Here is a 16,818-nt window from a genome sequence, read left to right as displayed (position 1 = left end):
GTCCACCAGCAGTGCACAAGAGTCCCAATTTCTCCTTATCAATGCTTATTATTCTCTATTTTTTTATATAATAGCCATCCTCAATAGGTGTGAGTGGTATTTCATGGTTTTTATTTGCATTTCCCTAATGATTAGTCATGTCGAGCATCATTTCATGTGCTTATTGGCTACCTGTATATCGTCTTTGGAGAAATGTCTATTCAAGTCCTTTGCCCATTTCTTACTTGGGTTGTTTGGTTTTTTTCTTGCTGAGCTGTAGGAGTTCTTTACATATTCTAGATATTAACCCCCTATAGATACATGATTGGCAAATATTTTCTCCCATTCTGTGGGTTGCCTTTTGATTATGTCCTTTGAGCCACAAAAGTTTTTAATTTTGATGACATCTAACTTATTTATTTTTTCCTTTGTTACCTGTGCTTTTGGTGTCATATCAACAAATCACTGCCAAATCCAATGTCATGAAGCTTTTTTCCCCCATTTTCTTCTAAGAGTCCTACAGTTTTAGCTCCTACATTTAGGTCTTTGATCCGTTTTGAGTTAACTTTTGTATACAGTGTTAGGTGAGGATCCAACTTCATTCTTTTGCTTGTGGAGATCCAGTTTCCTAGTAGTATTGGTTGAAAAGACTGTCCCTTCCCCCACCAAATGGTCTCATCAAAAATCATTTGACCATACATGTAAGGGTTTATTTCTGGGCTCTCTATTCTGTTCCATTGGTCCATATGTCTGTCTTTATGCTAGTACCATACTGCTTTGATTACCATAGTTTTGCACTCAGTTTTGAAATCAGGAAGTGTGAGACCTCCAACTTTGTTTTCCTCTTTCAAGATTGTTTCGGCTATTTGGGGTCCCTTGATATTTCAGGTGAATTTTAGGATGGATTTTTCTATTTCTGCAAAAAACATCACTGGAATTTTGATAGGGATTGCATAGGGATCATTCTGGGTAGTATTTGACATCATAACAATACTAAGTCTTCCAATTCATGAGCACAGAATGTCTTTCCATTTATTTGTGTTTTCTTTACTGTACTCTTTTTTTTTTCTTATAGCTAAGAAAAGTGTGACCATTCTTGGGGGCTGCTTAACAACAACTTCATAAATAAGAAGAGAAACCAAGGTCATATCACTGCTCCTTGATAGTCATGCCTTGTGCCTTGCAGGGGATACTTTCCCATTACCCCTCTACTCTTAGACTCGTATGGGTTCTGACCGTATCTCTTACTTCCCATTCACTCATGCCATGATTTATTTGGCTAATTAGACCCACAACGCTGACAGAATGGAAAGCTGTTGTTTTCATTCTTAGTATCCATTCTCCCTTCTTCCTTGTCAGCACCACAATTCTCCTTGGGGAAACACCTCCTCCTCTCCAATCAGTTCATGTGCTTTGGTTGCAGTTGTCCCACTCAGGTTCCAGGAGTGGGCATCTCAGCCAGACTTAGTTGACTGGGATATTTCATATCCTTGACCACAGTTACTGGTCCAGAAATGGGCACGTGATCCAAGAGGGTTCAATGAAAACTAATCCAGGATTTTGACTGGAATGACACAAAAAAGGCACTCTGGATCCATGAGACTGTAAGTAATAAGGATGAGGCAAACCTGGAGGTGCCAGGGGCCTGAGGATGATGCCGCCCAGAGCAAGGCAAGCCAACAGACGAAGAGAGAACTTCATGAAGAAATCATGTAAGCACCTGGATCCAACTGCTCCTGAAGTAAGGAGCTGTAGACCTTGCGGTTACATGACCCAATCACTTCCTCTTTTTTGCATAAGCCTGTGAGCTTGGATTCTGTTGCTTATAATCAAAAAGTCCTAACTGAGTCTACTATACTCTAGCCCCTAATATCAATGCTATACAAGTATAAAATAATTAAGTCACTTTTTTGATGAATCTCTGAACAAATTAAATATTTGCATGGTCTTATTCCACAAAAGATCCAAGGTGCCCCACAAATTACATTTAATACAATAAAATGGTAATTTATTAATTATAAAACCAGGTCCTGAAAAAACAGATTAAAGACAACCCTGGGGCTTCCCTGGTGGCGCAGTGGTTGAGAGTCTGCCTGCCGATGCAGGGGACGTGGGTTCGTGCCCCGGTCCGGGAAGATCCCACATGCCGTGGAGCGGCTGGGCCCGTGAGCCATGGCCGCTGAGCCTACGCATCTGGAGCCTGTGCTCCGCAACGGGAGAGGCCACAACAGTGAGAAGCCCGCGTACCACAAAAAAAAAAAAAAAAAAAGACAACCCTGGGGTGATGATTAACATGTAGCAATCTATGCATGATATAGGGGCCTAGAGGGTTACTAAATCCACACAAGAACTTTGGCTCTGGGCTTCCTGCCAGCCAAGGCAAAAAGTGAAAGAGGGTTAATAAAACAATTCACCCAAAGCTGTGGATAGGTTCAAGAACATCTAAAATCTATTTAGATGCAATTATCTAATTGCCCATTGTAGTCTTTCCCAAGGAATGTTTGTTACTTGCTTTATAAAGTTTCATCTCACGGCCCCTGACTATCATACGACAACACAAGAGAGGATTCTTAAGGCCAAGGGCAGCTTATTTATCTTGGTGTCCCTTCCAGTGCCTGATAAAGAGAAGCTAGTCGATAAGTCTGTGCTTCTTGAATATAATTAGAATATGTTCCACTGCCAAGCTCCAATAAGACTCATGTACCTGTGAGGATCATAAATGCAAACAGAAAGAAAAAGGAGCTGAGTCACACTCCTTACATAAATCTTATGTCTGTGACATGTTTTTAGATCTTAGTCTAATATGAACCAGATCATAATGAGATACTTCCATATATACTTTGGGTGAATCTAGAAAAGGACGACTGCTCATTCAAATTAAAATTATGCTTTTCACATCATATTGGCTTTGCTGATAATTCACTTATGCTAAATGTCAATTTTAAAACCACTGAGCCTGCGCGTCCGGAGCCTGTGCTCCGCAATGGAAGAGGCCACAACAGTGAGAGGCCTGCGTACCGCAAAAAAAAATAAAATAAATAATAATAATAATAAATGTATTAGAAAGGCTTAAGGAAGCTTCAAGTCTTCCCAAGAAAGGCTTGGGAAAATAAATATTAAATCCCAAATCACAGCAGGTACACAGTATCACAGCATCTCCCTTGTCATGACCACCACACCCCAGACATCCTCATCATTGCCAGGCCTGACTCAACTCGGTGGCCCCAAAGTGGCACCTTCTCCTGTTGATATCACATGCCCGAAGTACAAAGTTACATTTACACCAGGCAGCTTTGAAATGCGGGACCAAATCACTTCTTGCCAACATTTGTGTTCCGGTTGGCCTCTGTCAACTACATAGCTGAAGCACCCTCCTCCTTACCTGAATCGTCAGGTTGCTTTTAGTATTCAGAACTTTCCTCTGGGCGTCCTGGAAGGCCCTCTGTAGCCTGTGTTCCATCGTCTGAGCAAACTTGCAGGACCGTATGTTGTCCGAATGGCTCACAAACTGTAGCACTAGAATGAGAGTAATAAATCAGTGCTCACCAAAGCTCTGTGTCTTAGTTCCTTGAACTTAATAGCAGTCATGATATAAAACGGCATGATTTTACATCAGAGAAATCAGGCAAATAAGGACAGTTGCAATTTTGGAAGTGGCTCCTAAAATGATTTATAACATAGAAGAATTAAAAGCGGGATCTAACCTGAGATTCCCTCCAATGCAAAGGATTTTGTGATTTCATTTGATTGGCATACGGAGACATCTGCTCCAAGACAACAGAATGGCTTAAGAGTGATCATGTCTTCTATTTCTTTGCAGGGGAAAAAAACAATCAATTGGCCTGCATGACTAAGTTGTTTGAGTCTTTCAATTTCAATGGTTCCTCTACTCTTGTGGTTTACAAACCACAGATCAGAGTCACCAGGGAGTTTGAAAGAAAGATTCCAAGGCCTAAGCTCAGAGATTCTGATTCAGGGGCATCTGGAACATGTTGCTGCAAAGCACAGATTTTATGGACGCTCAACTCTCCTCAGTAACCACTGCTAATACAGGAAAAAAAAAAAATACAGTATATGATGCTCACAAGTACGATATACTCATAATTATATAAATTGGGAAGAAAGACTCCTGTGAAGGAATATTTCTAATGAGTCCAGGTTGGAAAAGTTTAGGCTGCTGTGCAGGGAACTTGGACATTTGATTAGCAAGGCCCTTGGAGGAAGGTACACAATGACTCTAAGAAATAACAGAGCAGCCAGTGATGGAGTTTTCAAACAGGTGTCCTCTTGGTACCACCGCGGATCCCAGAACGGATAGGAATCCTTTCCTTCTGAGTTACTTGCCTGTTTTCAGCTGCAAGTAGCCTGCAGGCTGGGGAGTCCACGGGGAGGCAAGTACTGCCACAGACTGCAAGGCTGGGATGTGTTGCTTCAGATCTGCAGTGACATTGCTGATCCCATAAACGCCCAGCGTTTCAATCACTGCAGCAGGCAAGTAGACCAGCCTCCCTTTGGTAGCATAATAACCAACAGTGACGTTGTGAGAATGTTCCAGCATGTCCACCTACAAAACAAATGGACCCACAGAACTCAGTGTTCATTTCCATGGTACTTTAAGTTCTTCTTGGTGTTTCTTAGAACCACAACTGTTACTCAGCATGGCTAAGTAATAGGACACTCCCATTTGCCAAATATTCTAACAATCCCATAAGCCTATGGGGATTGTCAAGTCTCAAAATACAAGAATACAACAAAATATAGTTTATATTGAACCTACGGATATAGGATTCAATCTATATTTAATTTAATTCTGGAATAGAATTAAATGTGTGGGGTTTTTTTAATTATTATTCTTTAAGTGCCCAGTATAATCCTGTGAGCATCGATTAGCACCCAAGAAGGCAGGCAGGAGACGGCAGGCAAAAGAGATTTCCAGGGAATGGAATGCTGGGAAAAACAGCTGTATCCTATTTCTCATCATTTATAAACATTAAAAGGCAGAAGTGATAGATTAAGTGGAGGCCCTTCAGGACAGGGGTCAGGTAGTAAATGAGGTGAATTCCTTTCTTTAGAAGCTGAGAGAAGAACTGTTCAGACTTCACTCCATTCTTAGCTTGTGACTGGTTCAAGACCAAGGCAGGGTTGGGCCATGGAGAGTTTCTCTTACAGCTGAGTCCTAAGGGATATTGATGATCTGAGCTCATTCTGACCCAACTGGAAGATTCTGAGACTTTCGATTTTATTCTTACTTTGTTTTGTTTTCTTAGTGTTTTATATCAGCAGTTCAGGGTGTTTTTAACACCTGCTTTCCTCCCCCTTATTCTTGCATTTCCATTAGGAGTGTCATGTGTATTTGCCAAAGAAACCAAGACAATTGATTTTGCAGCAGGCTGGGTATGCCTTTGCTTCCTCCACACTGTGTGCTCCCCAGCACGTTGTTACCTAAAGGCAGTGTTCAAGGTGACTTTAGGTGACTTTCTGGATGGAACATGGACTCAGCACCAAATGCCACCAAGTCACCCAGCAAGGAAGTTACTCCCATTCCAACCCTTCCAATTACCTCAAGGAGCAGGTCTCAGTTTGAGGATAATTGACTTTTAACACCTCTCTAATCCTTGCTAACCATATTTTTAAACAAAGGAACACCAGGCCCAGCCTTAATGCCTTCTGTAAGCAACAATGTCTAGCTTGAATTTAACAGACTGTTTCCATTATTTTCATTTTTATTTTTATCTTTTAAAAGTTTTGGCCACACCGCTCAGCTTGCAATATCTCAGTTCCCTGACCAGGGATTGAACCTGGGCCATGGAAGTGAAGGTGCAAATCCTAACCACTAGACCACCAGGGAACTCCCTATTCTCCTTTTTATGATTACCTTTTATTTGTGGCAAATGATCCTGATTGCCATTTATGGTGGTAATATCAAACATCCTTTCAACAGAAACGTGTTTAAGTGTTTTTTTTTTTTAATTTTTTGGAGTATAGTCAATTTAAAATGTTGTGTTAGTTTCAGGTGTACAGCAAAGTGAATCAATTATACATATACATATATCCACTCTTTTTAAATTCTTTCCCATATAGGTCACTACAGAGTATTGAGAAGAGTTCCCTGTGCTAGACAACAGGTCCTTATTAGTTATCTATTTTATATACAGTAGTGTGTGTATGTCAATCCCAATCTTAAGTGTTTTTTAAATAAAAGCTGATTTTAAAAAAAACTAACAGGTACTAATTGTCATAGCGGTCTGTGATGATACGCAAAAAAGGCAAAAGCTGTGAGAAAATTTGCAAACAACCAAAGTTTAGTGAAAACTGTCTCAGGTAACCACATGGAAGCACTCACATTTTCAAATAAAGTTTCTGGTGCAGAAACCACAGATGCCTCTCGTGGAGAGCATTTCTTCTTTTTTTTTTTTTTCAGAATTACATAAAAGAGATTAACCATGACCAATAAACTGTGTACCCAATCTCCTTCCTAGTCCTTCATGTGGTGGTGGGGAAGGACCCCTAATCTGAATGCAGCTGGGGCACAAAGCATCAAAGGAGGAAGCGACAGCAATATTTTTTAGTGATGTAAAGGGTTGTCCATTGACTGCCAATCACACTTACTGCTTGAAAACTTGGAATCAAACCAAAAGGGTGTAAAGCAAGGCTTCCATCACTTAGATATGCCATCAAAATCAGCTAGTGGCTGTTAAATAGTTCTTGGCATTAAAGTGTTTAGAGAAAAAAAATGTTTACTACCCTATCTGCTGCTGGCAATTCAAGCAAAGGTGGACTCAGTTGACAAGTCAGAGTAATTTTTAAATGTCCAGAAATAAATCACTAATTGTTCACAATGGTGAGGAAGATAAAGGAAAAACACAATGGATGATTTCTGCAAAATTACACTGACACAATTAAATACTTTCCCCAAACAACAGGATAATGGGACAATTTAAAACAGAACCTCCAGGCTTAAAAAAAAAAAAAAAAAAACTAGACATAAGGCAATTATCCTCAATTTTCCATCTCAGAATTTGACCTTCTCCAGCTACCATGCATTAGCTATTTGCCCAAATGATGAAAGATCCTACTTCTGTTGTGGCTATGGTACCCAGGTAGGAGGAAAACAATCTAAACAGACTCTGGACCCAAGAGGAAGAGATAGATGAGCCTGGTTACAAAAGCAGGGGGCTTACATGAGCCAAGACGTCATTCTGGTGAAATGCCTTCCGCAATGCCTGTGTGAGCCCTCTGGCTACATTAAACTTCAAGGCTTCACTGATCTGCACCCTCCTTTGGGTCAGAAAGAGAACTGTGGGGCGAAACAGAAGCATGCAATCAGCATAAGGCAGCAGACCTCCTAATTCATGAGCCCTCCTCTCCTCCCCAGCTACCCACCACCTCCTACAGGCTCTGAGCAAAGCTAGTGGGCACAGGTCCAACCAATGGGGCAGCAGCTCCGTTGGTCCCGCTCAAGTCCTAAGGAGAGAAGGCCCCAGCCATTCGTGTGGCCCTAGTGGAGAGAGAGCTAGCATGCTGGTGGTACTTCACTTCTGACCAACGCTGCCTCTGACCCTGAAAGCCAGGCTAAGCCTTGCCTGCCCCTGACCGGTCTGCATGCAAGGAAATTCCTGGAACAGCATCCCTGAGAACCTCCTTAACTGCAGGCCCTGCATCCTAAAACAGCCTAAATCAACCCTGCATCGGGAGGTGCAGTCCTCGCCCCACAAGCAGGACAGAGACAGGAATGCAGACCTGGCATGGAGAAGAGGCATTTGTGATTGAACATGACAGGTGCTAGGTGAATGGAAGCCTAGGATGTGGTTGGAGGCCCTTGGAGGAGGATCCAGCTCTGACTTGGGCAAGCGGGTGGGGATCAGGGAAAGTTTCCAGGAGGAACTGTCGCTTCCACTGAGTCTTGGAGGATGATGGGCGTGAACCAGGCCCAGGCCGGAGGGACTGCCCCCTGCCACTCCCAGCAGAGGGAAGACCAAGTGCAAAGGCACAGGGGAGAGAAGTGAATATTTCAGCCTACAATATCAGGCTCGGTCCTGGGGCAGCGGGCAATGAAGGGTTTAAAGCAAAGGCATGTATTTTAGGAGGCTCTCTGGATTCCAGACTGGAGAACAGATTGGAGGGTGGGGGAAGTCTGCAGGCAGAGAGAGAAATCTGGCTGTGGTTTCAGAAATTTAGGTGAGCGATGGTGACGGTGTGAACCAGGGAAGCGGCAGTGAGGGTGGAGGGAAGAGGTATTTAGGAGGTAGAACTGGAAGGAACCGGTCGTTGACTGGGGGTGGCTGGGGTGAAGGGAGGTTGTGAAGAAGAGGGAGGGGAGAATGTTCCAGATTTCTGCACCTAGGTGGCTGGGATGTGGAAAACCAGATGGTATAACTGCTTGAGAAACTGAAAAAGATACTGTGCTTTCTGCTCTGCCTAGTTTCACAATTTCCCATTTTAGAATAAGACACGTCTCAAGAGATAATTTCATTTAATTCTTTGCGGGGTGAAGAGGAAGGCGGGACATGAGCATTCAACACTGGCATGTTCTTTCAAATAACGTGTCTAATGCTTTTTATAGCAGACATTGCCACACTATTAAAAGCATCCTGTGCCTTCCTGGCCCGTCTGCTGCAACTCAGAGGCGGGGGCTAAAAAAGACAGCATCTACGCGACTTTTTCAAGAAGGTCTCCTTTTTAACATCAGAAGAAATCTTGGGCGCCAACATAATGTACGGTAGCTGTACTGTTAGTATCTGCTGGTTGAGAAAATACATGACAGAAAGCCCTTCCCAAGATTCTGCATTTTACCGATCACATCATTCACGCGTGTGAGACATCACCGAGGTCTCCACACGCAAACTTTGGTGTACATTTGTTGTCTCAGACTCGCTGGCAGAACTGGTTTCCCAGGAGCCTCTGATATCAGGATGGATCCCAGGACTAGAATCCATGTCACATGATGCTCCTCTGCTCTGTCACCCGATAAAGATCAGGGCTTCTCAACCTCGGCATTACCGGTGTTTTGGGTTGGATCGTTCTTTGTCGCCTGACTGTCCCGTGCACTGTAGGACGTTTAGCAGCATCCCCGGTCTATAACTCACTAGATGCCCGTAACACCCTCCCTACCCTCCAAGTTGTAGACACCCAAAAACATCTCCAGACATGGCCAAATGTCCCCTGGTGGCTGGGCAGGGGGGCAAAATTGCCCCCTGGTTGAGAACCACTGATCTCAAAGAAATCTAATAATTCCGCTACACCTCTGAGGCCACGATGCACTTGCTGCTTTCAAGTCAAATCAGGACAGTGGACTCTTACCTGTCTTCACCAGGAGCTTACTGGACATCTGACACTCCAGGTTGGATGCCATTTTGCCAGTTGTGACCATGGCCATGGACACAGAGGGAAGAGCGACGTCTGTGTTTTCTGCTGACAAAGGCGGCATCCGGGTGGCCCTTACTGGTGCAGTGATGGACGTCAAGGCTGCCGTGATTGTCAGCGGGCGTGCGGTGGACACCTTGGGCGTGTCTGGGTTGGTGGGGTTCAGGAAGCCCGTGTACATGGCTTGTGGTTTCCTGGGGAGGTGTGTTGTGGACAACAGGCCAGAGGCAGTGCCCGTGTTCCCTTGCATGGCCATGGGAGTGCTCACGGTGTGTGCTGTTCTTGCAAACATGTAGGTCGGCGTGAACGAGAAGGCTGGATGGGCTGCCCCTGGTGTCACCTTTGGGCCAGATGCTGCATTGCTTGTGACGTTTTTAGCTACAGCAGTGGTCCAGCTGCTCTTGACTAATCCCGAGGCCACGGCCGAAGGGCTGCTGCCGGCGCCCTTAGCAACCAGGGCTGCAGACAGCACCAGTGGACTTGGTTTCCGAAGAAACAACATGGTTGCTGTTGTTGGTTCTGCCTTGGGCGACACCGAGGAGTCCACTGCAAAGAGAGAAAAGCGAAGTTTGTCATTGGTCCGGAATGCACACACCACTGTGGGAATGAATGGATGTAACTTATGGATTTGCTGGGGTGAAAAGTCTCTGAGCACTGGAATTTAGGCAAAACAGCTTTAGGTTCGTTAAGTCGATTAACCATAATGAGAATGCCACTTAGAGCAAAGCTATGGTTGGAAATAAGGACACTTAAATTCTGAATACTTTCCAAAAAATCAAGTCGGCAGAAGATCAGGGGCCTGACTATCTGGACTGCTAACTCATTCACCATCCTGGAATCAGGTATATCTGCTCCTTCTGAGCAAAGCTGTGTATCTCTGTTGAGCTTGAAGATGCTTTGGCCCCAGAAGCAGTCACACCTATTTTGGGGGAGGGGGTACCAGGAAACAAACTACCTGCATTAGTGGCTGCACCTGTCCACTTCTCGGGGCGCTGAGAAGCCGGCAGTGCTTTGGATGGGGTCCTGAATAAGGCACTGGTTGATAGAGGAGGAGATTCAGCAGTAGAGTGATATCTCGGGATACTCTGGAACGGTGGGGAAGCATTTATCACTGGAGGTGGATAGATGTTGCCGGAAATTTGGAAACTTGTATCCGTTCCATCTGAAAGCATTTCCCATAAGCTAGCTGTGGAAGTTAGACTTGGAGAGGTCAGCACAGGAGAGTGTGTTGGATGGGCAGGCAGCCGTAGATGGGGATGAGACACAGAAGGTTGACTTATGGATGGGTCATCTTCAACCTCAGCTGTTTGAAAGTCTCTGGAATAGTTGTTAGTGTTTATAGACAAGAAGTCTGTATGGTTTCCAACCATGGTAACGTCTGACTGTTGGACGAGCTGGTTACTGCTTGTACCAGAGACTGGATCCTGAACGCTAAAGCCTTCTGCAGTCGCTAAATGCCCAACATTATCTTTGAAATCCCGAGATTTTATTGTACTGGCAGCAGAATTTAAACCACCGGGAGGAGCAGTTGAAGCTGAGTGAGTTTCCCAACTTGTGGAGTTAATTGTGTGCCCGTTCACATCATAATTTGTTTGCTGCAGCAAGCCAGATATCATTGGTTCTGTTGAACGGGATCCAGTTTCTGCTGCAAGAGAATGCCAGAAAACATCTGTGATTGCTGGCTTCTTCATGTCTCCCATTGTTGAGAAATCATAGACCTCACTGGAGGAGGGAAATGCTGTCACCTGTTTGGAAGCTGAAACTGGCAACTCAGAATGGTCCGTCACAACTGTGTAAGTATCTGGCTTGGTGTTGGAAGAGCTATGAGATGGGGAAACAGTCTGGGTGGCTCGTGCGAAGGGGATGGAAGATGGAGATAATTCTGAAGGAAGGAGGTTTGTTCTTGGTGGTGTAATGTCTGAAGAAACCCGATCAGTGCTAAAATCAGAGGTGACTCCACTTACAGTGTGAAGACTTGGCCTCTCTTTACTTGAAACGGTCTGGAGAGCAACTGTCAAATTTGCCTTTTTGTTTTTCTTTAAAACAGCTGTTCCGCTACCTTCTTTCTGCAGGGGAAATGTCCAAGTCGTGGAAGGAAGATTAGGAAATGTGCTTGAGAGGAGCAGGTCTGCAGCTGCAGTAGGAGAGGGTCCATAATTGCCTGCTTCTTGAGGAGTTGGCACTGGGGGCATGGCGGATGGAAAGGCATGATTCCCTGCCAGCTGGAGGAAAGAAGGCATGGAGGGGAAGTCCGCCACTGCGCCATTTGATGGGGATGTGAGAACCTCCCCAGAAAGGATTTCTTGCCCTCGGCTGGCTGGGGTGAGAGGCAGAGAAGGCACCAAAGGGGAGGATGTGTGTTCTGCTGAAAGGGCGGGCCCTCTGGAATTCTCTGGAGCTGCTGACAAGTGCAGGGGGTGAGCGGAGTCCTTTGCGGTAGCAGGGGCTGCCTTTCGGCTGATCAGTCCCACTGCCACCGATTCTGCAGCCTGGACAGCTGAAGACACAGCCTCATGGGTCGCGGTGCTCTTAAAGGCTGGCAGAGACACCCCATTACGTGCTCTTTCAGCCACCTCAGCTTCAATTGGCTGGGTGGATGCAGGACTTGGCGCCCCTTCCAACACCGATGATGAGGGTGTTCCACCTGGAAGCTGAAGAAGACTTCCGGGAGCTAGGGGAGGGAGAGACGGATGGGCCAGGTCGGCCACGGAGCTCGGAAACTCAGGTGTGTGAGAGACTGCTGAGTCAGGACCCTCTGCTGGGCTTGAGGATCCAGGAAAACCTAGACGAGGGACGCCTATTAAATCCTGCGCATTTCTGGATGGAGTGTGGTTCATTTCCTCAGCAAATGGGTTTAGGGGATTAGCTATGCTCTGCCTTGAGGATGAGTCAGTTGGAGCTGTTTGGGGGAATAAAAGCACTTTGATGGGTTGCTCTGCTGGCTTAGAAAAGATGATGGAATGAGGTGAGGCAGGAGCCAATGAAGAAGGTGAAGATGAGGGGAGAGCGTCTGCCCTCGGGGAATGTAGTTCTGCCATGGAAGGAGTCCCTACCCACGGTGGCCGGGATGGGAGGCCAGCACGGGAGGACGCCACTGGTGGGAGAGGGGACAGTGTGGGAAGCATGCTGGTGTGAGGCAAACCTGACACGGCGGCTGCTTCTTTTCCCCCTGGAGGTCTTGGTTGGACCAGGGCCTCCGTAGAATCCTTGGAAGGCTCGAGGGAGGTGCTATGTCCACTGCCTTGGTAAGGGGAAGGAGAGAAGTCCCTGTGGGCCCGAGCTTGGCGCTGTGTCTTGGGTGGAGGCGTCTGGGCAGACTGCGGCCAGCTCGTGTTGTCAGGGGACCGTCCCGGCACAGGCTTCATTCTGTCCACCGCTGAGGAAGACTGAACTTCGGACAAAGGCCATGTTGGTGAAATCGGTAACAATTTCCCATGAGGAAATGACACCGGGGTTGGGGTGACAGTGATCTGTAGATTGTCCCTTCCTGTGAAACAAAGGATCAAGCAGTCAGGCATCGGCTCACCATAGGTCCTGGAGAGAAGGGTAGGCCAGACAGGCACCGCTCGGACCTCACAGAGCTTCCACCGCATCACAGAAGACTCATTAAACACATTCAAATGATAACTTAGGTAATTACAAATACATAGATGCTGCAGCTAACCTACAGGGCAGGGTTGGTGAGAACTGGTCTCTGATGAAGTGACGTTTAAGCAAAGATGTGGAAGATACTTGTGTATTTTAAATCTCTTTTCTGTTCCACCTACAAGGGTTGGACTGTGAAACTCACAACCTGGAAAATCAAAGATGAACATGGCTCCCTGCCATGGCCACGGACACCAAAATAAATCCCATCCAATAATCCAAAATGCAAAGGGAAAGGACTGTCTATCTGAATGCAAATCTTTTTTATTTCAGACCCTAGGGCATCTCAAGCACAATAACTGAGGTTGCCTGTGTTTGGGAACATGGCACCAAGGAGACATATTTATTTTGTTGGATGTAAAAGGATTCCTGATGCTATCGTTCACACCATGTCAAACAGCAAAGGGGATTTCTTTCAAATTAGGCTATTTCTGTGAGAAACACTATTCACATCCCATCTAGGACCAGAGACACCTCTCATGAGGCCTGGTGTCATTCCCAGCACCTGCAGAGAAACCAGAACTGTCAGCACTAATGAGCAAAACTGCAGGCAGAAAGGCGAGGAGACGGGGCCAAATGGTGGCTCCGCAGGAAAGGAGGCAAGGAAATAACTGATCAGAAAGCCGGGAATTCCATGCTTGGGAAGAGAAATGACATCCTGCTTGAGGATCCTCTGATCCCCCTTTCCACAGTGGTCCCGATGGTGTTGATGACCCCCCAGAGGTGGCTAAGTGCCCTTAAATGGTATTTTAAATTAAAAATAACAAAGAAAAGGTACTCCTAGAGTTCTCTATGTCATTGGCCAAAAAAACGTTGGAACCACCTGATAGAAGCAGACATACCAAGAGCGGAAGTCAGAAGACCTGGGTCCGCACGCACCCTCTAGCCACCCGCGGCTGCGTGTGCACCTGCGGATTGCTGTGGCAGGAGTGAGGGCAACAAGCACACTCTAACTGCCCCACTGGCTGGCTGGGAGGAACAGAGGAAATCAAGGAGGTGGAAGGAAGGGCTCCCCAAGCAGAAAAGCACCAAACAAATGCTTAAAAAAAAAAAAATCACTAAACAAGTGAGTGGTCATTACAGGCTCTAAGTCCCTGTGTTTTCTGTTTATTTGTTTCACAAAAGAGGACGCTATGGTCCAGAGTGGAGACATCATTGCCAGAAGCCACATAACCCATCAGGGACAGAAGCAGGTCCAGATGCGAGGTTTCCTCACTCCCATTGCAGCGTCTTCTTCCCAACTGCTTCTCCCAAACCAGTTCTAGCCGTCACTCCACCCCCGTTGTATCCGCCGCCAGAAAACCCAACAGCTAAAGCTGAAGCTTTCATGTATTTGAGCCCTTAGAATATGAAATACACTCTGAGTCACAAAAACCTAACCGTGATGATGTTCTGAAATATTGTTTTCCGTTTCATTTTTTAAGATGGAAAAAGCAAGGACAAACGATGTCTTTTACTCTGAATTAATACAGAAAAAATTAACTTTCCTTTCTGATTCTTTGTTTTCTTGTTTTAAAAATTTCCCATTCTCGGGATTTACAGACACCCAAGGAATTAGCCGTAAGTCATTTTTAGAACACATCAGGATATAAGCCAATACTACGGCAGTCGACGGCCTTGTTCATTTAATTTTGCAAGTGAGAACCAACCCCTTCTCCTGGGCAAGCCATCTTCATAAGCCAGGCTCAGCCTCTTTGTCTCCTTGTCGCCAGATCAGAATCACTACAGCCCTCACCTGCAGGACCCAAAGCTTCCTCCTGCCTCTGTCAGCAAAAATGCACCTTTCACAGGAAAAGTGCCAAATGTATATACAGCTATAGGACAAAAAAGTCTACACAGCCTTTCATTAAAATATCTGCACTCCCTGGGAGCTGCCTCATGGTTTGCAATGAAAATTGTGTTTCTGTTACCAAACTCAGCCTAAGCAAGTATCCATGCTCCCTTGATTGCAATTTTATATGGAAGGCTGATACTACTGTCATGCCTCAGTCCTTCTTGTTCACGATGCTTGTCTCCTAGATAGACTCAGCTTCACACTTGTCATGCAGTCTTGTCTGGTTATGTATATAGGCGGTACTTACACGAGTGAATATAACATCCATCTAATGTAGTTTGTGCATTTTGGCATTTTCCGTGAACACTTTAGAATCCATTTTTATTACTGGCATGTCAGATGGAATCTATGTAGAATTTCTTCTTTTGGACTCTCATGGAAATAGAGTCAACCATGGGTTCAACTCATGGATTCAAGAGTCATACCAAATTAAACTGTTTTCAAGTAAGTACCCTTCTAAGTCAAAAAGGATGTGACAGGCAAAGCAGTTTTTGCTTTCAGAAATATTTTTTACAAACTCTTTCATAAAAATCTTACAAACACGAAGGGGAAGTGGGTGTTGGATGATTAATACAAGGGGGATTGTAATTGACTGAATGGGCACAGCCAAAGGAGGCTGAAGTAAAGAAATAGTCTCTAGTGGACTTGCCTCTGCTAAACCTTGTTGTTTCTAGACTAGAATCCAGTGTTTCCCAAGCTATCCCTTACAAAACACAGTGTCCCAAGATGCCTCATGAGGAAAAGTTTCAACAAGCTAACAATTTTGAGAAGTGTTGTACACTACACTCACACCTAACAGTCACTAATGTTATTCACCATATATTTCTGGTTCTCCACCTTCAGAGCATATAATAGGACTGCACTTTCTGGATACCTCTATGGTTGGGTGGGGCCATGTGACTAGTTCTGGTCAATGAGTTGTGAGCAGAAGTGACAAGTGTCACTTCTGGTCTAGAACATTCATAATCAATGCTGGAGCAAGACTCTCCAGAACTTGCTTCCTCTGAAGACATAAAAAAACAAAAACCCTAGCAATATTATATCTCAGTAAGCTGTTATGAAGAAGGATGAGGAGGAACCTAGTAATCTTCAAAATGTTTGTAGGTCGGTCCACCAGCCTGAGTCCCTTAGGGACTGAAATAAGCAAAAGCCCTCTGCTGTAAAAGTGTGTCCAGGTAGCATGAGGAAAAAATAAGCTTTTGCTCTTTTAAATCACTGCAATTTGGGGGTTGTTTGCTACTGAAGCATAACCTAACTTACCCTAACCTATTCAGAAATTGGTATCAGAGTGGATTTGGAACTTAAATGGGCATACTCCCATGTATATCAACATTTAAATAAAGGCTGAGAAGTCCCATAATCAAGAAAACATAGTGCCTGGGATGCAGTAAAAACTCCATGAATTGATGTTGGATGGTTTAATTAAACTTTGGCCAAAATTGATCAAGTATATTTAACTTCTGAAATATGTTTAGGATATTTCTCAAACATATTTGACCTCAGAACTTGGTGACAAAATAACCCCACCGATATACATAAAGCTAAGGAAGAAAGCATGTTCACTGAATTAGCAAATGATAGCAAATTCAAAAGAATAATTGATATGAAGAATTCCAGAGAAACACGCTTCAAAGACATGTCAACTGACTGAAATTATTGTTGAAGGAAGACATAAATTAGGATTAAGTATAAAGGCTTACCCTTAATCCACATATTACCCAGACAAGAACAGAATGGGGGAGCTTCCCTTTAAGGATAGCTTACGTTAACTATAGGTAGGTTTGACTGGAGCTCATTATAAGCTACAATAGGAATGTAGGCTAGCAAGGAAAGTATAAATTCTTAGGCTGCATTAAATTTTTTTCACTCCTAAAATAAAAAACTATTGCATACTTAGGAAATAATATTTATAACATCTGTATGTAAGAATAAATACATAAAGAATAAATAACAAAAAACATACATGGTCTCTGGCTTCATGGACCTCACAGTCTTAT

General features: G+C 44.6%; 1 protein-coding gene across 1 annotated transcript in view; it reads right to left on the bottom strand.

The window, feature by feature from the left end:
- The window catches only part of KIAA1549L (KIAA1549 like), a 137,185-nt gene extending 125,006 nt beyond the window's left edge, over positions 1-12,179 (bottom strand). The window contains exons 1-5 of the mRNA XM_060017373.1: positions 10,298-12,179; positions 9,280-9,888; positions 7,161-7,276; positions 4,324-4,543; positions 3,362-3,495 (exon numbers count right to left, since the gene is read on the bottom strand). Coding sequence (XP_059873356.1) covers positions 3,362-3,495; positions 4,324-4,543; positions 7,161-7,276; positions 9,280-9,888; positions 10,298-12,179 — 2,961 coding nt within the window. The remainder of the gene's footprint in view (positions 1-3,361; positions 3,496-4,323; positions 4,544-7,160; positions 7,277-9,279; positions 9,889-10,297) is intronic.
- Between the last annotated feature and the right edge of the window lie 4,639 nt (positions 12,180-16,818).

The sequence above is a fragment of the Delphinus delphis genome, chromosome 8, assembly GCF_949987515.2.
Source record: "Delphinus delphis chromosome 8, mDelDel1.2, whole genome shotgun sequence".
Taxonomy (NCBI): Eukaryota; Metazoa; Chordata; class Mammalia; order Artiodactyla; family Delphinidae; genus Delphinus; species Delphinus delphis.
The sequence above is the reverse complement of the archived record's forward strand: the minus strand, read 5'-3'. Positions and strand labels throughout refer to the sequence as shown.